Raw genomic sequence first — 24,569 nt, forward strand, 5'->3', positions numbered from 1 at the left:
ATAGATTTAATCTCGTATAAGATTACCTCAAACCTATTTTAATAAACTTAATCTGATTTCTTGTATGATTAATAAGTTTTGAGAGATCACTATTGCCTTTAGAGTAAACAGTCGCACTTTACCTGTAAAGAAGGTTTAGGTGTCTGGCTGTTGTGAGGTAACTATTTTTTCTTTATTGGTAAATGTAATGACCAGATATTTGGGCGCTTCGTCACGGATTTAATTGGTGCTCAGAGACCCGAGAAAACATATCACAAACATCACTCTGGTTTATGGTTTATACTGGTGGTGTTATGGATATATTTTGATAGGAGAGTGATCTTGTAGTTGTTTTTTGCATTTTATTGTATTGAATTAGTTAAGTAACTTAGAGGAAATGGCTCTGTTCAACGTTCAAGAATTTTTAGCAGCTCCTTCCATCCAAGAGTTATCTGAATCCTCTCTGATTAAGGCACATTGGGATGCTTTAGCAGTAGCATGTACTGGTCATGTGTCTAGTACTGTGGTGAAGGCATAAATCAGATGCATTGCCATGCAAACATTAATAGAATCTAGTAAAGTAACTGATGAAAATGAATTAGAATTTGCTCAAGAGTTGTTGAATGCAGAACAGGCTGAGCTTATAAATAAGCAAGACGAAAAGTAACAGAGAAGTGATGCAGTTACAGCTTGGATGCATAGAAGCAGAAGAAAGTTTGATTAAGCTAAAAATGCAAACTGAAAGAGAGAGAATGCAGGCTGAAAGAGAAAGAGAAGACAGATAAAAGAGAAAGAGAAGAAGAAAAAGCAGAAGAAGAAAGAGAAAGGGTAAGAGAAGAAAGAGAAAGCAAGGAAAGTAGAAGATTTTGAAAGGGAGAAGGAATTGATAAGAGCTATATCCACATTACCTGTGACACCGTCTAACCCTAATCAATACCCTGTATTTGATGTAGTAAGAGTGCAGAAGTTAATCCCTAAGTTTATTGAAGAAGCTCCAGGTAGTTCTTTGATCGCTTTGAGAAAGTGGCTTCATGTATGGGATGGCCAGAAGATAAATGGTCAGTTTTGTTACAAAGTGTCTTGACTGGTAAAGGGAGAAGTGCTTATTTAGCCTTACCAGCTGATCAGTGTAAAGATTACAAGGCACTCAAACAGAATGTGGTATAAGTTTACCAGATGACCCCAGAGTACTACAATGGAAGATTCAGATCTTTAAGGAAAGATAACTAGGTAACTTAACTGGATTTTGCTCACAAAGTGAGAAGGTGTTTCAAACGATGGTTGGAGGCTGCTAAATTTAAACTTTTGACGAACTTGAAGAATTAGTCGTTCTTGAACAATATTTAAGGGGAATTCCTGAATACATAAGAGTCTATTTGAGAGAGAGAGAGAGAGAGAGGTTAAGAAACTTGACAAAGCTGCTACACTGAGTGAAGATTACAATATTAAAAGTAGCAAGTGCAGCTATAATGTAAAGTGCCAATGTACCATCCAAATTTCAGGAACAAATTTAATAATGCGACTCCTAGAAGTGATAATACCAAGACAGCACAAGGTAATACCGCTCAGCAATCTAATGTGAAATCCTCAACATCCAATTTCTCAAGACAGTTACAGAAAACAAATGTTGTCTGCTTCAAGTGTGGAAGAGCAGGACACTACAGTGGTAAAAGGTGACCTAGTGAAAAAAACTACGATGAGTAGTTTGGGGAAGAATCAGACTACAGAGAAGACTGAGACCAAACAAGTTGAGTGTTTAGCAACCAGTGGAAATGTAACTTCAAGCAGTGAGTGGCTGAGCAGTTTGGAGGCTTTTAAGCCATATATCTATGAAGGTATCCTGACAACTCAAGGAGGGAGTGTGCAGGTACCAGTCAGGTATTTCACGATACAGGGAGCAACCATAGTGTGGTGCTCATCCTCAGCTGGAGAAGAATCTCGCAGCAGATCCAGTTATTTTGAAGAGTATAGGAGGAGAAGAGGTAACTCCTATATGCCGTTTACACCTTTCGTGTGAATTGGTGACAGGGGTGTTGATTTTGCTGTAAAGGACTCGCTGGCTGTGGAATGTCTACATGTTGTGTTGGGAAATGAAATTGGTAGTGTGTCATTTGTTCCTTGTCCTATAGTGACAGAAACTGTTAAGTATTAGTCCTACCGTAGATTTAGAGAAAAATAACCCCCACCTGTTTCTTAGTTGTTCAACTACCTGGAGTATGAAGAGGACTATGCCTGTAAGTTAAGAAACTGAGGAGTTACACACCCAAGAAGGATGAAGTGAAGGATCTTTGAGCTCAGAAGAGTTGTTCCAGGGATGTGATGTGTCCCCTAGTGCTGACCAAGAAGAGATTTTCCAAGAAGAAGAAGAAGAAGAACCAGTTCTTGAAGAGACTCAGAGTAGTCAGAGTGTTTTTGAAGATAATAGTGAAACTACAATAGCTGGGTTAGCAAATAGTGAGAGCTCAGCCCTTGAAGTTGGTCAAGTAATTAGTGAGAAGCTAATGGAACTTCAGAAGAAGGATACATCGTTAGTTGATTTGGTCTTCAGAGTTGTTGATCAAGAAGAGATAAAACAAACTCCTACCTGTTATTATCCGAAGGAAGGCTTGCTGATGAGGAAGCATAGACCTGCAGATATACAATGAGATGCTGAATGGGACGAATATCATCAAATTTTGATACTGTATCCATTGAGGAAGCAAGAGGTAGCAATAGCTCACGAGTCGGACATATGGGAATCAGGAAGACTTTGGAGAAGATCGAGAATGTCACACATGCCAGATAGCTATAAAATCGAATGGAACCATTCAGAAAGCCCCCCTACAACCTATGGAGGTTAGAGGAGAACCCTTTAGCAAGGTGATTATAGATGTGGTTGGACCGCTTCCAAAGGCGAAGAAAGGAAATGAATATCTGTTAACATTTAATGTGTCCTGTGACAAGGTATCCTGAGGTGATCCCCAAAGTAATTGCTGAGAAGTTAGTGGAGTTTTTCTCAAAGTTTGGAATACCAAAAACTGTGCAGAGTGATAGAGGAACGAACTTTACTTCGAAATTATTTCAGGATGTGATGACTTTGTTAGGAGTGAAACAACGGTTATCAACTGCTTATCATCCAGAGTCAAGGAGTCTTGGAAAGGTTCCACAGACATTGAAAAGTATGCTGACAAAGCACTGTTCATTATGCTGACCAAGTACTGTTCTGAGTCGGGAAGAGAATGGGATATTGGTTTACCCTTATGTTATTTGAAGTTAGGAATGCTTATCAAGAAAGCATGGGATGTTCACCTAATGAGATGATTTTTGATAGAGAAGTAAGATGACCGTTGAAGATTGTTGCAGAAAATTCGGAAGGAAATCAAGTGGAAATTCAAGGAAAGTATGTGAAGAACTTGAGGAAAAGGTTGAGAGAGATTAGAAAATTCTCTTTAGAAAATTGGAAAGTAGGTCAAGAGAAAAGGAAAAAGAAGATATGATGCTAAAATTAAACTAAAAGTTTTATTGTAAGTCAACTAGTGTTAGTTTTCTTATCTGTTAAGAAATTTCCCCTTACCAATAAATTTCAAGGTCCTTACAAAATAATTGAGAAGTTAAGTTATAGAACTTATGTGATTGAAACACCAGAAAGATGAACACTACAAAGGAAGATACATGTGAATCTCTTGAAACCTTACTTCTTAGATAAAATTGAAAGTTTCAATTGCACAGACAACTTCATCTACAGAAGACGACGATGGCTATGAATTGGGAGATGAAAGCAAGATGAACAATTCCTCAATTTTATAAAATTTGGAAGATAAATTGAAACATCTGAGTGTAGAGCAAGGTGAAGAGTTGAGTGAAATGATTAGAAGTTTCACAGAACTGTTTGCAGATGTACCTAGGCATACCAATCTGACAAAGTATGAGATCAAGATCCAAGATGATGGAAAACCATATAAGCAGAGAGCTTATTGCTTATCACCTGATCATTGAGATGTTTTGAAGAAAGAAGTTGAATATTTGTTACAGCATGGATTAGCAGAACCTAGTTCAAGTCAATACAGTTCTCTACATGTGTTAGTGAAGAAACCAGATGGCTTATTTAGGATGTGTACTGATTATAGGAAACTGAATTCCATCAGTGTGGCTGATAATTATCCATTGTCTCTTATAGATCAGTTACATGATAATATTGGGCAAGCTAAATTTGTTTCCATGATAGACTTGTTGAAAGGTTATTACTAAATTCCCTTAGATGAGAATGTTAAGTTGCTGTCAGCTTTTATTACTCCTTTTGGACTGTTCTGCTGTTAGGTCTGATGAATGCACCTGCAACATTCCAACGAGTGATGGATCAACTGTTGTGGTCTATAGGAGTAGGTGTGTACCTTAATGACATAGCGATTTACTCTATGACATGGGAAGAACATTTGAATATTCGTAGGAAAGTTTTGAAGAAACTGCGAGAAGCAGGACTAACTGTCATCCTAGATAAGAGTAACGTTAGAATCCATTTTTGGAAAGAACAATGTAATCATCGATTATTTATCCTATTGCGAATCGTTAGCGTCAACCCTCGGACAACTAATCTTCTGGCAGCAGGAATCTTATATTAGTGCTATGTAAAGTAACTCACCCAGAGTATTTGTATGTAACATTGTAAACTGTATGTTTTATGTTTAGATTCCATAATAAGATGAACTTTAAGAATTAATGTTAGGAATAATGTAAATCTTTAGATATGCATTTTGCCCCCACCTTATGTTCTGTAATGCTTAGCTGTCAACAAGCAATAGGAAGGTGTTGAAAAATAAGCGATAGGTCCAGCAAGAGTTTCGATCTCTTCGTATTGTTGTGAGAAAATCTGCCAATACATTGGTAATTGGAGGAGCATGAGTCCTTCGTGTTGAGCCAGTATTGTTCGTCTTTGTCTTACTTGAAACCACGTGATGATTGCCCAAGATTGCACAATGTTCCGTCAAAGCTTCTAGAACATTCAATACAAAGCATTTTGAATAAAATACGTCATCTGCAAGAAATAACGTCATAGTGCCCTTACGAGAATATCCTCAATTCATTTTAGTAATTAGAGATTCTTTTATTATGAAGCTGTTTGATATTACTGATAAATTAGCTCTTATCTCTCTCAATTTGTCAAAAGATAATTTTTTGACTTGTAAGTAATTTATTTGGGAGATAAAATGAGTACCCAGTTCCCAAAACTGCTGTGACATCACTGTTCGCTTGTGGTAATAATTTAAAATAATTTCTTTTTCTTTTATGCTAAGAGGATTTTATGTTCTGAAGTCATGTACTGTTAATAGTCATTAATAGTCGTAATCATTCTCTTTTCCTCTCATTTGAAAAGGGAATTTATTAAGAGTTTTGCAGAAAACCTCAACCTAAAATGCTTTGACGCCATTCTGATATTAAAGACAATTTGCGTTGGTTATATTCCTGGAGGTGTTTGAGCTGGCCCATCTTCCCTCTCTCTTTCTAACCGAGGAAATTTTTTTTATTATTATATTAACGTAAAGATTTTGTACTGACATTATCACTCGTAACTTTTAGATTTAATTTTTTGATAGCATAGTGGGTATATCTGGAATATGTAAAGAGATTGTGAAAGTGTGTTTGTGAATTTGGGAAGCTACAGTAAAAAAGAACTGGTAACAGGTAATGTGCTATTACAAGTTTTAAGTGCACTTAAAAGAATATTTAAATTGTTTAGGGATTTACTTATTTCAGTTTTTGCACATTGCAAGTTTTTGTGTTCTGTATTTGATTCTTTTGAAGTGTTTATGTTCTGTGTGTTTACTGTTTTCTTAGTGTTTTTACAATGTTGGTACTTTTCCACCTTTTTGTGTTAGGTGTTTCTTAGTGATTTAACATTGCATACTTGATTTAATTTAACACTTGTGAATTAATTTTAATTTACTTATATTGCCTTTAAGATATAGATTATTGCTTAACCATTTGAATTATGACTGAATGATTTAATTTCATGATTAATTTTTAAAATAAATTAATTTTGATTTAATTGTTTAATAATTAACTCAATAATTAATTAGAATTCGTTTTTTTAAGTAACAGTAAACTTCCCTGAGAATGTGAATTTCACTTATTATTTTGAATTTGAAAAAAAATTTCTATTTAAAATTTTTATGTTTCATTTATTGATCACCAGTGATGAAATTTAATTTAGGTAGAAATATTGAGTGGTAATTGTGCTGTTTCCTTTAATTTTATTGAAGTGAGTAAGATCCAGGGAAATACTTAATGTTTAAAGTTGTTGTTGGAGTGATGCCCTTTAATTAATTTAATCTCATATAAGATTACCTCACACTTAATCTGATTGTTTGCATTAACAAGTTTTTCTGGGATCACTATTGCCTTTAGAGTAATCAGTCGTATTGTATCTGTGAAGAAGGTTTAGGTGTCAGGCTGTGACGAGGTAACTATATATATATATATATATATATATATATATATATATATATATATATATATATATATATATATATATTATATATATATATATATATAATTTTTTTTTTTTTTTTTTTTTTTTTTATTGGTAAATGTAATGACCAGATATTTGGGCACTTCGACACAATACATACATATAGCATTATGTATGTATGTATAAACGTGTGTATAATTAAACCATAATTGTCATGTAATATCGAGTTCACTGTATTTTAGGAATTACTTGCACGCCCTAATCACAAATGAAATCTCGATTAAAGCCTTGAAAAATTTCTTATCTAAAAATTGATAATCAAAACCTTATAACATGCATTCTAATTTCTTTGACTTTTTCAGCCCAACAGTTCTGGCTGAAACGTTCGTGCCATCAACTGTTGTTTTAGGAGGAGGTCTGTTATTGGTGATGGCAGAAGAATACCCCTCATTGCCTTCATGCCTGAGACGTCTGTCGACTCGCCTGGCAAGAGCGACTTTAGGCAGGAAGGTCTTCATCTGTTCCCTCATTGCTGTTATTTCTATCCCATCCGTACTTACGCTGGTGAGATTACTAACAAGTTATGGCTTTGCCATTTTCTTTATTGTTATGTTCAAGACAATCATTTCATCATTGTTTTTGGGTATTATTTGAAGAAGCAGTTTTAGGAGGAAATGTCACAGTCCCGTATCACACGGAATAAAAGGAAACCACGCAAAAGTGGATTGTTTGCAGGTGTTCTGTAAAACTCAACGTAGTTTTGTTTTTCATCCCGATATTATTCCAAAATAACTTCAGTAACCTTCGTTTACTGGCAACTGACTAGTTTACCTTGAATTTTATGAAGTTTAACAACAACTTTTTTTAAGAGCACTGTAAACTGAAAGGAGTTAAAGATGAAGTTGAATATCTAGATGGAAAGAGGTAGACAAAGTATGAGAAGTCAGAGGCAGAAAACACATCAGATGGGGCCTAAGAATCTCTAAAGTTTCATTAAAAGCTTCTTAGGATTTAGTTAAACTTTCTTTTCAAGATGAAGCAATGTTTTATTGGTTCTTATCAATTGCATTCAAGCTACGTCTTGTGAGTATGCGACTTGAACATCATGAATTTTGTTCCAAATATAAAAATTGTCTACTTTGTTTATATACAAATGTTACACATTAACAGCCAAGGATTAAAATAATTTGAAGGTGGCCCTTTCTAGCTTTAACATTTTCTGAGCCCCAGTGTACTATGAACGGCTAGGGCATTTTGAATTAATTACAAAGTGCGGAGAGCATTGTTACAACTTTTCCCCATTTGCTTTGAGATTTCATAGTCATAGTTGCTTCATTTTCAGATCTTAGTTGAAGAGAATTGCCAGAGTGTCAATGATACCTGCTATAATATGACAAGGACGCATGAGGGAGGGTTCCCACAGAACAATCAGAATGGAGGAAACAGGATGCCATCAAGTCTATATCTCACCAGCAATCAGTACATACAAGGAAGTCCATTGAAGGCTGCTTCTTCCGTCAGAGAAAGTGGCAACAGAAGTTCTACTAGTGGAAGTGTTCAGACATCTTTACCAGTGTTAGGTAGCTCAAATACCAAGAACTTGACACAAAAGGACCAAGCAGAAATAGATACCAATTATTATCGCACAATGTTTGTAGGTAGTGAAAGTGTATTTTCTAATACCGGTGTTTTGGATTCTTTGACGAGTCGTGGTGCAGGTATTTTGGAAACCAAGTATACAGCAAACTTGAGAGGACTCCAGAAAAGTGTGATATCCCGTCGTGAGAAAAGAGATAGCACTGACTTCAGAGAAGCTCGTGAAACCTCTCGTCTCTGGCCCCTATTTAGTGTTGGTATTAAAGAGAACAAAAATCCAATATCGGGTGCTGAAGTAGAAATGTCTCAAGCTAATATGCTTGATGATTCGGAAAGAACTAGTGACATAATGAATAGCAGAAATCGTCGCCATGAAGTAGTAGAGAATGTGTTTGATAAAAGTGTAAATGACAAGCATAAAGTTCCAGCGATGTTAAGCCATACCATACCGGCAGATAAAAGTAATGTGTCCATAAGTGGCATAAGAGAAAGAGGTGCAGGTGAGAGGAAGAGTCCGAGAATTGATGATTTAAACCAACAGGAAACAGTCATGTTTTGTATGTACCCACAGTACTGGGTCTACACTTGGGTGCTTTGTATGGTAGCTCTCGCTTCCTTCCTGAAACTTAATTACTTAGCCAAGACGGTGGTTTTGGTGTTTATGGTAACATGTTATACCTTCCTCATTATAGAATATGACAAAGTGTTCTGCGAGACTTACCAGTAAGTTTTGTTATTGTTGATAGTTTATATTGTAATGTCCACCTGTTTCTTTTTTATAAAGATTGTCTGGTGTTGTGAGTATAGTCATTTGCTAAAGAAAACTTTATTAGTCTAGAAGTACATAAATTAGCTCTTTTAATTAAATAACTTTGAAAGCTGTTCATATTTGAGCCAGTTGAAGTTGGTAAATTAAATTGGAAAATTGTTGAAAAGTTTTCCTGCTAACTATTTTAGTAGGTACCTTATTAACAAAACTGTTTTGAATTACACAGCTGTTTCTGGAACCTGTAAACGTGAACTGAAAGTAAATGAGCACTTGTTTTTCTTTTTTTATCATTCATCAGCGGAGTGTCTTTGACGGCTAAGATGTTGGTCCTTCTTGTGCTCTTCTTCTTCATGGTCTCCTATCATGGGCGCTTGGTGGAAATTACTTCTCGCCTAGATTTTGTTTGGAAACAGCAAGCTCTCCGAGAACTCACAGATATGAGTGAATGCAGACAATATAATACACAACTTCTGAAAAATATACTTCCTGACCATGTAGCTAATTACTTTCTCTCTGAAGACCGCAAGGGTGAGGTATGTAAAAGAGCGTAATCTTTTTGTATCTTAGATTGCTTTTGGAGGGTTCTATTTAAACTTTCATTGTTTCCTGTTAATAATTATAATTACTTTTATACAAACTAAAACTTGGAAAGCTGTTCCTGCGATTTACTACAAACTACTTAGTTATCTGAGCCTCGGGTTACCAAATAACTGGTGAAAACATGAATTGGTAGTGTTGTATGAAGTAAAGGTCCCATCCCTCGTCTCACCTGCCATGCACCGTCACTACGGTTCTTGCTTTGGTCTTTTCTCTTGAAACTTTGCATTTAATAGAAAAATATTTTGCTTTGCACTAAAACTGCAATTTCAGAGTTAAAACACGAACTTCCTCTTGAATTACAGTATATGGGAAAATAGGCAATTATTGCAATAAATTTCCTGTATAATTGTCATTTGGGAAGGCATCTTCAGAAATGATCGTTGTTACATCACACTTTTAAATTCTGAATCGTGGATGAATGTCCTGGGCATTAACTTCTGGCCAAATGATTGTTATAAAAAGTATAAAGTAAAGAGCTGCCATTCTTTAGTAGCAGAGAGTAGATTTCAGTTAATTACTTATTTTAGTTTAGCGTCAAGTCGCATTATTCTTTCTCATTTACTGAAGGCAAAGTGTCTCTATGGAAGCAGGACAAACTGTTGCGAAATGAACCCTCGCAGCTGGGTTTCAACTGGTTTGCCTGGTGTTATTGGCAAGATGGCCTAGCCCATAGCACAGAAGTCGGTTCCTACTCGAACCACAAGTGAAGATGGTGGCAAATTTTACACTGTTTTATTACAAAAAATAAATATATATATCTCATGATTACTCTTACAATTAATAAAAAAATATGATTCATAGTTAAACACAATACTAGACCTCAATTTATCGACCATGTGACCCTCAAGGGATCTGTGACCGTTCAATTTCAATAACTGCCAAATTGTAAAAAATATTACAAAAAAATGACGACATGAGTTAGGGAATGACACTCGTTTTAACACTGCTCAGTTAAGATACGCCCGAGGGGCCAAAAGGGACATCTTCCCACTTCAGTGTGGTAAACGCCATGCGGTAGGCTGGTGTTTTTGGGTTGGCGGCCTGTTCCCGTGCCAGATCCTCATAGTCGATACCAAGGGGGATGGAGTTGATCTCGATTCTTGATAGGGCATCGGCCACGGGATTCCTCTTGCCAGTGACATAGATGATGGTGCAGCCAAACTCAGCGATGGCTGCCAGATGCCACTGATGTCTCAGCGACCATGCGTCTCCCACCTTCGTGAACGCACTGGCCAACGGCTGGTGATCCTTCATGATGGTGAAGGGTGTTCCCTCTAAGAGATACCTGAAGTGCCACACGGTTTGGTAGACACCAGCAGTTACCTGTCAAACATGCAGTAGCGGGTCTCTGGCGGCTTGAGCTTGTGGCTAAAAATGCAAGCGGTCGAGAACCATCCAGAATCTGTTCTAACTCAGTTCCGCAGGCGACGTTGCTGGCGGCAGTGGTGAGTCTCAGTGGGGCATTGGGATCCTGGTGCACCAATGTGGTGGCTTTGGTGAGGACTGCCTTCATTAGCTCGAAGACCCGTTTTTGAGGGGCTTCCCACTTCAACTTCTTCGGCTTCCCCTTCAGGACTTCAATTAGGGGAGACTTGATGCGGGCGATATCCAGCGTGAAGTGGCAGTAGTAATTCACCATGCCAATGAATTCCTGCAAGGATTTGAGAGTTGCTGGCTTTAGGAACTCCTTCACCGCATCCACCTTCGAAGCCAGTCGGGGATATTTTGTGACCCAGGAAATCCACCCTCTCCACTCCGAAGGTGCACTTGTCGAAACCATTCTCCTGGAGGCATTTCAGGACTGCCTGTATGTGGTCCATGTGTTCTTCTGGAGATTTGGAGAAAAACAGGATGTCATCTACGTAACAGACGCAGAAAGGCAGATCCCCCAGGATAGTATCCATCAGGTGTTGGAGGGTAGCCCCAGCATTTCTGAGGCTGAAGGTGGAGTAGGAGAAAGTGTATGTCCCAAGCGGCGTGATGATGGCCGTCTCAGGAATGTCATTGGGGATCCTGTAGAGTTTGCGGCCACGGCTGTTGTTGTGGGTGGCCGCCATCCTAGTTTTTTTGGTAAGGGACAGGGTGATCTGCATTTCCTGGTGTCCTTCCCTAACAGCTGATGATAAAAGCACCAGGATGAATTGTACATGTTCTTCTACTGCTGCTGGGGCAACTTCCTCTGATACACTGCATTGACGTCTGTCTCATTAGAAGGTTTCTCCACCACCACACTGTTGGCTGAAGGTGTCGCGGCATACCTCGAGGCCCTGGCGACTTCGTGGAGCGTATGGGTCCTGTCCACTTCAGCGGCCAATTGGAATGTGTCTGCCTCAATGATCTGCGCCCTCACGTACTGTGGTAGGTGCCGTAGGAAGATTTCCTGTGACAGGCTTATCTCTTTCCTCTGTCCATCCGCATCAACCTCCGGCAGCAACAGGAGGCCCGTCAACTCATCCCAGGCATCCTTGGGTGATATGTCCTCCAGGGTTTGGTTGATAAGGTCGAGGATTCATTGGGCCCTTACCTGAACAGTAAAGGAATACGTCTTGATGAGTTTACTCCTCAGGTCTCCATAGGATATTTGGCCAGCTGTGTGTCCAGCCACAGGGTGATTCGGTTGAACACCTCTTCAGGTAACTCTGTCATGATGACGTCGGCCTTGGTTCCTTCGTCTGTGACCCTTGCCACCCTGAAGTGGATGTCCACCCGCAGCAGGAACCATGATGCTGTATTCTGCTGTGAGAAGGATGGCAGTTTTATTGTCTGGTTGACTGATACTCTCGTTGACGTGAGAGTGTTGTAGAGGATCCGAGTGTTATCGGAAGAACCATGTACCTCAGATTCTGCCATTGTAGCTGTCTCACACACCAGAATGCAAGGAGCGCCATATTTAGTCCGTGGATGGTGTTGGGTTCATCAGAAGTCAAGACTAGATGCTGTGTGGTTCTGTTAATAATTCTGAATGGGGTCAACATGTGTTGTTGATGGCAGGAGCCAAAACCGTTTCAGAGACGCCAGAACGCACCTGAAAAGGTACGCCGCAACGAGTCCGTTAGTGGCGTCGGTGTCAACCAAGGATAGGTGCTTTCAGAGACCTAGACTTTATCGCCATGTGATTCCACTTAAGATTCTCTGAAGGTAAGCGGTCATAATGAGTCCATTAATAGCAAGGCCAAAACCGCTGAGTTTACCATCCAGTCCCTGGGAGGTCATCAGTTGTGAGGACATAGATTGACACTTATCTGGGAACTTATGCTTTATTACCTGAGCATGGGCTATACAGTGACTTGTGCAGACGGAAGTGAAGTACCTGGGACCAGGTCGACAGAAGTCCGCATGCTGAGGCTTACAATTTGTTTGTTTACAGACAAATAAATAACAATATGAACATAAGTAGAATGTGTTTACACATAATATTCTATTGGTAGAAAGGCCAAGGAATTCTACATTGATTGAGATACATAGAAATCTTAGTAAGTAAATAGATGCAGTGAAATGATAGTGAAACATTGTGAAAAGATGTCTCTACAACTTCTAACCAGAACTCTGTTTCTGTTTTACTATTTTCAGTTATTATACCAAATATGCATCCTAATCTTTAGTGCATGTGACCAAGAACTGTTTTGTGAAGCAGGTTATTGATCTAGTATAGTATCAGATTCATGGGTGAGCTAGATGTCATTACCTGTGTCAGGGTTCATTGGGCCCAATGATACATTTTCCTCTGTTGGGACTTGTTAACACAAAACTAAAATACTGTGAAAAAGACAACACTAGCCTTTATGAACTTACTTCCTTCACGAGAGCACTAGTACAATAGGTGACTCCCAAATTTCCATTACCTACCTTACCCAGAATGGATAGTAAAAACATGATTAGAATGGTTCAAGTGTAGGTCAAACCCACTTGATGGAACTGAGTGTATCCATAGTCTTATTATCTTGGTAGGCAAATCAAGACCAAATGCCAATGATAGATATCCTAGAGACCGTCCCAGCCCTGGCTAGTTTTAAGGGTCTACCCATATTTATACCTCCAAGGTCCAGACATATTGGATGAGTGATCGCACTACTGCAGCCCCCACTGCTGGCTTAAAAATAACCCAAAGATAGGGAGGTTAGAAAGCAAGATCGAGACGGAAAGTGTATTAAGTGAAGTACAGCAGAGGATCTTAAAAGGTCATCTGTGGTGAAAACTCAGCAGTTGAACTTAAAAAGGTTGGACAGTAAGTTAAGAGAAAGTTTACAGTATAAAGAAAAAGGAAGAAATAATAACGTGAGGAGAATGGCTCTCAGTAAAGCCAAGCGAGGTTCCAAGGCCATCATGTCTCAGTTTCCTGCTGTTTTCCATAACAGCAGGGCCCTAGTACTACTAGGGAGGGCATCAGTAGGGGAATTTTAAATTCTTTCTCCTTATTAATCACGAGGTATTTTGTTTGTATCCTCTTTTATTGGTTAAATTAGCTATTGTTAATTTAACCACAGCATAACTTCAATTTTACCCCAAAAGTTAAAGCTCAAGTGAGAGGTTAATTTGTATCTATGAAACATAATAAATCTCATACAGTACTCTTAATTTTTAAATAAGCTGAATTGAATTTTTACTTAGATCAGAAACAACCTTAATTATAATTTAAACATAAACATAGATCTAGCAACAGTAAGTTTGACTTTCTGTATATATAATTAACCTAACAGTAATGATTTATATTATCTTACTTTGTGCAGGACCTTTTCTCAAAGGCTTATGAAAATGTGGGAGTTCTCTTCGCATCTATTCCAAACTTCACTCAGTTTTATTCTGAAGACGTAAATCGGGGAATGGAATGCATTAGACTGCTTAACGAAATTATTGGTATGTTGTCAGCAGACTACTTGGGTGTGCATTCTATGGTATACTTGTTAAAAAATCACTTCAATATAAATATTTATCAGGAAGTACAGTACTGGTAATACATACTACACTCAAGTTATTATTTACCTAACATTAAAAGTATTATTGAATTCAAACAAGTTGATTGATTCACAAAAATGTATACAGTACATGAAAATGATAAATTGTTTAAATTATTGAAACATGCATTCTGTAATTGTTAGTAACACAGCTGTTTAGCGAGTCAAGTTTTGTTTTGTTTGTGTAACAGCTTAAGAATTTAACCAGGCAAAGTTTTCACATTCTATACTGTTCACTGAAAGTTAATCAATGCTGATTTTAATGAGGTAATTGTAAATCTGATAGCCTGGTGTGTACAAAGAAAATTGTTTATGGTACTCATTTGTTCTCATTTAAATTCTTGCAGCTGATTTTGACGAGTTGTTAGATGAAGATAGATTTGCCTGCATTGAAAAAATCAAAACAATTGGAAGCACATATATGGCTGCATCAGGACTCAATCCAACGGAAAAGGTGAAGTTTCTAGTCTTGAATTTTTGTTGGTGTATGCTAAGTGTACTGGTAGTCTAGGGAACTATTTTCCCTGCACCTGTGCTCATCAAACAGTTTTATTGTTATTGCCTCAAGGTCATAATGTTTTCAGCAAAACTAAAATACTTTTTGACAGTGAAATTGCAACATATTTTGTTTTTCTTGGTAGTAAATGCTTTACAGAAGAGAAAAAGGTCCCACTCCCATCAGTAACTGTTGAAAATGTACTATGAAGAGTACCTAATTGCTTTGCTGTTTCTAGGTAGGCCTATATTCATAGCATATTTTATCTTATTAGCTCTGAACTTCACAATTAATCTAAGTACTACATAAAATTAAAGCTTATCTTTTCAGAGATTCTCACATAGGCTCCAAGTTATTCCAAGCTGCAGATATTTTACAGATTTATTAGCAAACCATACATTACCTTAAAGCTCCCATTCAGATTAAGGCTTCAGAACAGAAGCTTCACTAGAAGACATACCAAAAGCAAAAAACCTGACTATCAAATTTAAATTTCTATGGAACTCCATATGAATAGGAACCATTGAAATGTCAATCAACCTATGAAACAATTATATGCAATGAGAATCTACAATTTTGCAAAGATGGACAGGTTTAAGTGTACTTTCAATTACATTAAATTAATTACATTGCAATATTGATTTTTTCAAGAAATATTTTTGCTTTACATTGACTGTGTTCTCAGAATTTACACCTCCCAACATTTTGCACTCCTTAAATGCATACCAATTTGATATGGCATGTGTAGATTTCAATTAGGCCTTCATTTTTACTATCATCTGCAAAGTCAGTAAGATAGTGATTTGATTTGAGCTAGGCATTTTGGTATTACAAACCTTGCACTGGAAAATAAGGTGTCATTGAAATTCTTTTTGCAGGATGCGGAAGATGCACATGCACATTTATGCGCTCTTGTAGACTTTGCCCTCGAGATGAAGGCAAGACTTGAAGATGTTAATACACATTCTTTTAACAACTTTAGACTTAGAGTTGGTAAGTTTTGCAAAGGACAGAATTTTCTTTTTCTAAAGGTTGTACTATATCGGCAAGAAAATTGAAGATACATTTTTCATTACCTTTCTTTCATCGAATTTCCCATTGGTTTTGTTACTGAAAAGACAATATCTCGCTAAGTACAATGCATTATTTATATCATACAAGTTGAAATTGCAAAACAAAAACGTTCAGATATATGTCCGAAGTAATTGGAATTTCTCAGATGGATTCGTTCATAGAGACCTAGAAGATAGAGTGGGTGATAACTGGTTTTGTGTTACTCTGTGTCCCGACATCAATATTTACTTTTTTTTTTTTTTTTTTTTTTTTCTGAACAGGATTATCTTGCATCATTATAAGCTGTAATGATCATTATTTTATTAGTTTCTATAAATTTATGTTTGTATTCCCATGCATTTAAAGTTAGCTGGCGTCAATGGTGGTCAATTTTGTGACAGCTAAGGTAGTTTAACAAATCTAGTAAATCCGCAAGAGCATTTTCTATGATGTGAGGAGGAGCCAGAGAACTTTGGCGGGAAAGCATAGGTCACTGGATACTGGTTTACATAATGGCTTTCACACTTAAATGACTTTGACGCCGACATGAATCGAATGCTAGTTTTTTGTTTTTGTTTGTTTGTATGGCGTTTTTACGTTGAATGGAACAAGTGGTTAATCAGCAACGTGACCAACGGCTTTACGTGACTTCCGAACCATGTCGAGAGTCTATCACCAGAAATACACATCTCTCACACCTCAATGGAATGCCCATAAATCGAACTCGCGGCCACTGAGGTGGTACACCAACACCATACCGACCACGCCACTGAGGCTAATAGAATGCTAGCAATTGTTTACAAAGCTGCTGTCATAAAAAGTTAATCTTTATCAAGGTTAAAGTAGCCTGTCAATTGAAGATTTTCTGACTATGCTCGCATTACAAGCAGTTCGGAGTCGGCCTACACGGCTGCATTACTTTGCCGGAAGACTGAAAGATATCCCAATACATCAGCATTTTTTTTATACGATATAAAGCTTTTATTGCCTCTGCAATACTGTAGATACCGAGTTATTTGTGGTAATAAATAGTTTTACTTTACAAAGCCTATGGTTTAATTTTTCCACTTCTTTTTTACAGTCTTTGAATGTTACAGTAACTGTCGAATGAAATCAAGATTAGGGCATGAATTTATTAGAGAATTAACGAATACTAAATCCCTTCAAATTTTATCTAGTATAGTGAAGAGTGATCTTGGCAACCATATCACCTTGTTTTCCAGGAATCTGTGCATCGACTCTCCGCTCTTTCTTCTGGCTCTGCCATTTCCCATCACGAGTCCACCACCAATACTATAATTCTCCGTCTCCACTTCTAGAAAATACTTTAAAAATGTATTATCACTCAATCCCTCCAAGTAAATATATGAATTAAATAGCTATAAATAGGCCTATGCTTTCACGTAAGATTTTCCTCTCTCTCTTCACTTCTACTACATGCTTTAAAAATATGTATATTATCATTCAGTGTCTCAAAATAAGTATAATGGCTCTAGTATCTCTATAGATAGGCCTATGCTTAGCTCTCTCTCTCTCTTATCTTAATATTTCATTTATTCCTGTATAGCTCCTTACGATTTCTACTGGTTATTGGCCAAATTTAACACAATTTTTTTCACATTATTTAAGATCCCGTTTCCCATTGGGCATGAATTTTACATCATTGTAGTGTCTCAACAGCCCTCATGAGAAAGGTTTCACCTTAGGTTTTAAAGAATGGTGATCGATACTCTACTCTAAGCAGACGTTACTATAACCAACCTTAACGAATAATATAGCGGTTGTCACTGCATTCGACTATAAATAATTATAGGGCTTTTACAGAATCTTTTATGGTTTAAAATTACTGGAAATCTCGAGAGCAACTAACACACGAAGACTTTGAAGCTCCGCCCTTTTTCTAGAGTTGCCAGGTTTGGTATTATTAAGCAATAGGTGTCCGAAGATTTCAGAAAACTGTACCGTCAATTTTCTTGTCGATAATACATCAACTCAGTTTTATTACTATACAAAATATAGATATCTTTAAGGTGCTCACTGTGGTACTTTCTACAACTTATTCACACTTCAATCAATGAACGTAGTTCTTAGTCATGAGGTCAAGAGATTTCTCTGAGAAGGTCCATGTTGTGGAAACTGAGTTCAGTGGTACAGTAACAACTTTCAGTGCATTTTTTTACATTAACAAATTTAATTGGATTACTCTTTACTCAGGAATTAGTCATGGCCCTCTGGTTGGGGGTGTTATTGGTGCTAAAAAACCAGTTTTTGATGTGTGGGGTAACACTGTCAATGAGGCATCACGAATGGACTCTACAGGAGCTATTGATATGATTCAAATTCCAAAAGACACAGCTCAGGTAAGAACGAAACAAGCAAGATTTCTTCTGATTTATTAATTTTCATACAAGCTGTTATTACTAGTTTGAAGAGAGCAATTGATATTCAAATTCCAAAAGAATGAGCAGAGGCGAGAAGGAATCGTGGAAGAGTTTTCCTGATTTCTTCACTTTCATTAAAAACTTTTATTGCTAACTTGAAACTGCCTTTTATTACAGTAATGATTTTAATACCTGTTAAAAAAACAGAAGTGGGATTTCACCAGTTTCCTTTTTGCAGATTCTTAACTTTCGTGGGTTTAGACTTCAGTATCGTGGTCGAATAGCTGTTAAAGGAAAAGGAGAGATGGATACGTATTTTGTTGTGGGAAGAAGAGCCTCATCAAGAGCCACATTCAGCCGGCAACCCTCTACTTACAATTCCTTGGCAGCTGTTGTATATGGAATGGTCCAAGCACGCAAAAAGCAGACTATAAAAAGAAGTAAGGGAATGTTAACAAAATATTTTTAATGAGCATATATAAGACTACGGCTTCTTATGCATTCAATAACATGTCAGTGCCATATTATTCTTTTCAGAAATGTAAAGTAAGATTCACAGTGAAATAGAAGACGTATGTACAAAAGTTTAAAACTTTCAGCTCACTACTGTAAAGTTGTTCACTAAAATGAGGTACAATAAGCAGCCCAGGAAACAAAGTAAAGCAAGAAAATGAAAATGAACTTTACAAAAAGTAAAAGTGGTCAGTCATAAAATGGTTGGGTCCTTTTTAATTCTAAAATCCTGCAAGATCATCTCGCTCGAAGAAACCTGTAGTCTTCCGATCGGAGTCAACAAGGTGAATTTTTTTTTCAAATAACTTTTTGAAACAGTTAAGACTACACTAGAAAAGTTCGCAAGTTATGAATACCAGTGCATTTGCATATTTCGTCACTTCTAATTGTAGTATTCTGACCATTGCCCAAGTTTCCATGAAAGGCATTATTTAATGAAATTTAATGTAATAGGAGCGCCTTCAGTATATGATTTTTGTTTTCCTGCTTTACATGGTTACGACGTTAGTTCATTTTAGTTCATTGTTGGATGAAAGGTCTACATAAGTGTTTTTTATGGGAGGGGTAGGAGGTTAACATTACTTAAGCCACCTTCTTAGCGGAAGGATTTTGATCCAATTACATTTGAAAAGGAAGAGAGAACAAACTTTGTTGTGCTATACTTCTAAAGCAGTGATGACAGCTTGTATGTAGCACTAGCAGGGTTCCAATCATCAGCAGAACATTCTTTTCTTAACCAGAAATTAAAAAAGGTTTCCTCCAAGAGGTTTTCATGAAACAGCCATTCAGATCCATTCTTACTCTGATCCAGTCTCTTAATTCCATAAGAATATCACAGCAAAATCTATTCTGGCTCGGTTTGGCGAATACCTTAGTCCAGGTATTAGTTTACTTTTAAAAGTAACCAAAATTTTCTTCCAATAAATTGCCTCCAGACTTCAAAGTAAAACACACTGCCCCAAAACCTCAAAATAAGCAGACATGTCAAACCCTTGGTCATCAAGGTGTTTCCATTCCACCCGTTACTGGCCCTAAGGAAAATAGATGAATTGCTTCATTAAGCTTTTGAAGCTAAGTATTCAGCTGAGACTATCCCTCCCCCCTGATACTTACCAACCTGAACCTATTCTTACAAAATTTGCACTTCACTCCAGTGATATTAAGGATATTCAGAAAACTTTCTATAAACTTGATAGCTGGGATGGAGATTCTGACAGTTTCTAACGTTTGTATCTTAAAAATGTTTCTAGTGTATTATCTCCCACGAATAGTAGTAGATTTATAGATTTTTGTCAACGTAGTATCTTTGCAGATGAATGCAAGCTTTGTAATACAGTGCCTGTTCCAAAGAATAGCATATCTGCAGACTGCAGTAACTACAGGGCTATTTCTATTCTCCATGTGTTCTCCAAAGTTGCAGAAAAACTTATTTTGAAGCCACTAATAAATATGTGGAATCTAAAGAAATAGTCAATATGCATATAGGAAGCAGTTAGGCCCCTGCAAAAGCACTTGATAAGCAGATCTCGTACAGATTTTCCACCCCATCTTCCCTTTCAGGTGGATAGGACTCGGCTAAATAAGACTGAAGCTTTAAACTATTGTAGGTGTAAGTTTTGACTTGCATCTTACTTTTGAAAAATATTTAATGAAAGTGTTGGCACATGCCCCACAAAAATTAGGCCTCATAAGAGTGATAAAATCAGTGCAACCTGTTCTAGGTCATTTGCCCTTCCGTAGGCCAATCCCTGCATTTCTCTCACTGTACCCCTGCAAGGTACAAACATTATGCAGATCTACCTCAAATTTAGGCATCCTCCTTACACAGCAATCATTCCTACATAACCTGCTGTTAGTAGATTTGCTTCCTGTGGAAGACACTCTAGGGAGATTAAAATTACAGTATCGTGACAGGAGAAAACGGCCAAATTCACAAAATACCAACAATCACCTACAACTAATGGCATCAAGGAGAATTCTGACATGAGCTAAAACATTTGAAACACACCTGCTGAAGAACAGGTCAACTGGACAGTCATCTAGGCAGCCATTTGATTTTTTTGTTTTTGTTTGAATGCCGACTTGCCTAATCAGCGTGGAGACATAGCTAACTTTAACAGGTAAGATTAATCTCAAATAATAATAATAATTAAAGCAGTCCCCAGTTATCAGTAATTGGCGATCCAGTTTTATAGGCTTGTCTAGTGCTGAAAATCAGCGATTTTCAGTACTATAATGCTCCTTTTTCCGGTTATCAGCACAGATACATACTTAATTGAGGCATTATTATCCGATTATCGACGCCATAAATACCATAAATCGCCACTTTCCAGTTATCAGCGATTTTGGCTTATCATTAAGCCATCAGAACAGAACCCTTGCCAATAACCAGGGACTGCCTGTATCATTATTCAGAAGATGGACCCTATTCATATATGGAACAAGCCCACAGCAGCCATTGACTTGAATTCAAACTTCCAAAGAACATGATGTTCATATGCAAGAAATGCATAGCAGGAAACAATAGCAAATGCAGAAACAAAGAGGTTAGTTATTAGAACAAAGTAAATTAAAAATGAACAAATGAGTAAATGTAAATACGTACGTAAATAATTAAAAGTAATGCCTTGCATCTTCGCTTAAACTTGTTAAGATTCTAATTGGCTAACAACGTCACGGAGTCTGTTCCACAGTACGATTGGAGCTGATAAAAAGTTTAGCTACTATTGAACTTGGAGAACAAAAAGAAAGTTTGGTAGTTTAAAATCAATCGTGTGAGGCACTCTATGCATGAAATAACTGTTGCCATCAATTGATAAAATAATAATTGATTTGACTACATAGAGAGAACATGTGTCATTTCTTGTCAAAGTATTATTACCATTAATATCAGTCATGATTTTCGGTATATTTTGAGGCTGTTTTCCATATCATGAGTATGCATTTCCAGATTTTTTTTTGAATTTTAATATTTAGGTCAAAATAAGTCCCACTGCCACTTAAACATTTCACTGATTGTAAATTTCACATATTAGCCACGCCAAGGAGATGGTCCCTCTGTGATATAAATGTAGCCGAGAATGTTTGTCGACCTAATGAAATTTGTACCGCTTGACAAAGAAGTAAGTTGAAATGAATGATGTTTTAGGAGCTATTGTATATGGTACTATACTGTAGATGGGCATCAGTACGGTAAACCTTTTGCACTACTATACTTCATAATTATGTATCTCTGCTCCCTTTGATGAAAGCTAGAAGTTAATGAATGCAATACAGTAGTTTATCGCAAAAAGCTGTCAGCACTTTTCATAGACACCAGAGACTTTTTACCTGCTGAAGAAAGAGTATTCTTCCTCATGATGGTATTTACTGTCTTACAAGCTTTATTTGGCCCTAAGAGGCAGAGCCATTCTAAATGCTTACCTTCGAAACTTATTCATTTCTTCAGCCAAATTAATTTTGAGACTGCCATTTTAGTTTCTGTTCTGTCCTCAAGTAAGTACAATACTGTATGTTATTACGAATACTAACACCAGCAATGTACGCTATTGTTCTTCAGATGCTTTCAGTACTTTATCATCCTTATTTAAAAATAATATTTATAGTTCGGCATTTAAGTGCTGTGAAGATTTTCTTCATACTACCTGTAATACAAAGTGGTATATAATTTCATGAAAACTTATGGTTATATTGAACACTGTTTAATGTTTTCAGAGTATTTTATTTAAATACTATTACTTTTGGACGAGAAAAAGTTTTTCTTTGCCAATTATTTCTTGATCTATGCAGCACCTTTCACGCTTCATCTATTATCATTAAGAAGCTATGTGAGTAGATATTAGAATTTACCCTTTTTACTCTCTATTGTAATTCTTTTGACTTGTATTGTGTATATAGATGATTGCTCGTAAAATGCTTTACCCGGATGATTATTTTAGTAAGTCGGTACATTCTTGTAACATAAAAAATTCTGTGCACAGCATTTTGGTATCAAGAGCCATTGTATGTGTAGCCATGACATGGCATTATTTTGGAGGCAGGTAGAATGGCAAAATATATGAAGTATATTCCCTCAGCCTGATAAAAATTCAGATATTAATGAAACAGTTTTCCTTGACTTTTTATCATTGTCATAAAAGAGGAATGAATTTATGCTATTTTCAGCTCATGCTGTCTGCATGGTAAAGATGTAGTATTTTGTTTTTTTAGTCACAATCGGTTAACAGACGTAATCCACTCCAGAAGGCTTTACTTTAACCAGATTGCCTTAAACCAAGCAAATGTTTCCCATAAGAAAAAATGGGAATTTGATTGATACATTCCAGGCCTCCAAAAATACAACAAATAAAAGCACGTTTAACTTGAATTTACCCAGTCTAGCAGGCAGAAATAAAAAAATCAACAACACTATGTACAGGTAATTGGGAGAGTTGATAGCCTATATATATGTGGAAGGTGGAGGAAGATGGCTCAGTTTGGTACTAATGCACTGTGCTACACAGTATAACTCTTACATTCCTTAACTTACCAACGAGTACCAATCAGAAGGATCAAAATAGACAGCTAATAGCAAAGTAAGGTACGGCGGAATGTAGTTGACAATCAGTTATGAAAATTGAAGTCAGAACCACTTCTCTTAGACAAGTAAAATTGTCAGAAAAGGCGATTACAGAAAAGGCGATTACAGAAAAGTCGAGAAAATAGTGATATGTCATTGATAGAAAAACAAATTCAGAGACAGGTAAAAGGGATGAAGAGTAAGCTAATAAGCCTAGAACACTCGGGTCATAAGATCCAATAGGTAAGCTAAGGATTTGTTGACGGTTCTTTGGTTACTTTCACCCAAAAGAATGCAACAAGCTTTGACGAAATTTGCCCATGTGAACAATGCCATGCCCAGGTAGGCCTGGAGGATGGCAGTGCTGAGTTTGATAAATGTAAAAAGTGGTACTTTATTCAATATTGGCCTGAATGTAAATACAGGCCTAAACAAGACCCAGATGAAGAATTATTTGAAATCGATAAAAATGGAAAAGGTAAAAGGATTATTATTGGTTTTGCAGGCAGCCCCAGACTTATGGCGCGCCACTGGAATGGAACCCTGCCGTAAGTCAGCACCTATTAATTGACCCTTAATGGATGGATGCTCTCATATGAGTGACAATAACAGGTTTTGAGTGGTGGACAGATTACTACGCAACTCGATTTGAAGAAATCGGATTGGAAAGAGATTCCATTAGTACTTCAATAGCCCATACGTAATTTACTAATGGCAACTTTTAGTCTGGGTCAGCTAGCTGATTCTAAAGGCAGCTCATGATTTAGTTGTGCATTTGATTTCAAGGGGCATATACTGCCACTGCCTCTGCCTCTCTCTTTCACGTGATGTCTTTTTTTATATATTTGTTCATAATATACCCAGGAGTCGCTGTTGCTTTTAGTTACTATCTTTTATGATAGCATGTCAGGTATAATTGTAATTTTGCATGTAAAAGTGCAAAGAAATATTAGGAAAAACATGTATAATCCAAAAAAGTTACTGCATCTTCGATCTCAGTAAATTTACATAAATATTTTACAACAAATGTACTATTCGGAATTCGTTACTGATTTTAGTTATGATAATTGTGTGAGTTATAATTATAATTTTACAAAGTAAAATAAAATTAGGAAAAACATTTATGACTTGGTGATATTTAAGATTTTCTTTTAGAAGAGGCCCTACAAAGGGTTGTAAATAAGTAATTTTCAACTTCTTGTGAAGGTAGGGAGATTTTTTAATTTT

The 24,569-nt window shown here is 36.8% G+C and overlaps 1 protein-coding gene across 5 annotated transcripts in view; it reads left to right on the plus strand.

Annotated features, from left to right (window-relative positions):
• LOC135204025 (adenylate cyclase type 8-like) overlaps positions 1-24,569 on the plus strand; it is a 973,771-nt gene that overhangs the window by 925,322 nt on the left and 23,880 nt on the right. For 3 of the 5 annotated variants that reach the window (XM_064233960.1, XM_064233961.1, XM_064233964.1), the window contains 8 exons: positions 6,787-6,988; positions 7,767-8,743; positions 9,088-9,322; positions 14,117-14,243; positions 14,689-14,795; positions 15,716-15,830; positions 18,105-18,250; positions 18,510-18,711. In XM_064233960.1, coding sequence (XP_064090030.1) covers positions 6,787-6,988; positions 7,767-8,743; positions 9,088-9,322; positions 14,117-14,243; positions 14,689-14,795; positions 15,716-15,830; positions 18,105-18,250; positions 18,510-18,711 — 2,111 coding nt within the window. Of the gene's footprint in view, positions 1-6,786; positions 6,989-7,766; positions 8,744-9,087; positions 9,323-14,116; positions 14,244-14,688; positions 14,796-15,715; positions 15,831-18,104; positions 18,251-18,509; positions 18,712-21,819; positions 21,907-23,847; positions 24,554-24,569 lie in introns of those variants that run through there. The other 2 variants (XM_064233962.1, XM_064233963.1) reach the window with 2 other exon arrangements.

Source organism: Macrobrachium nipponense, chromosome 44 (assembly GCF_015104395.2).
Source record: "Macrobrachium nipponense isolate FS-2020 chromosome 44, ASM1510439v2, whole genome shotgun sequence".
In the NCBI taxonomy this organism is placed as follows: Eukaryota; Metazoa; Arthropoda; class Malacostraca; order Decapoda; family Palaemonidae; genus Macrobrachium; species Macrobrachium nipponense.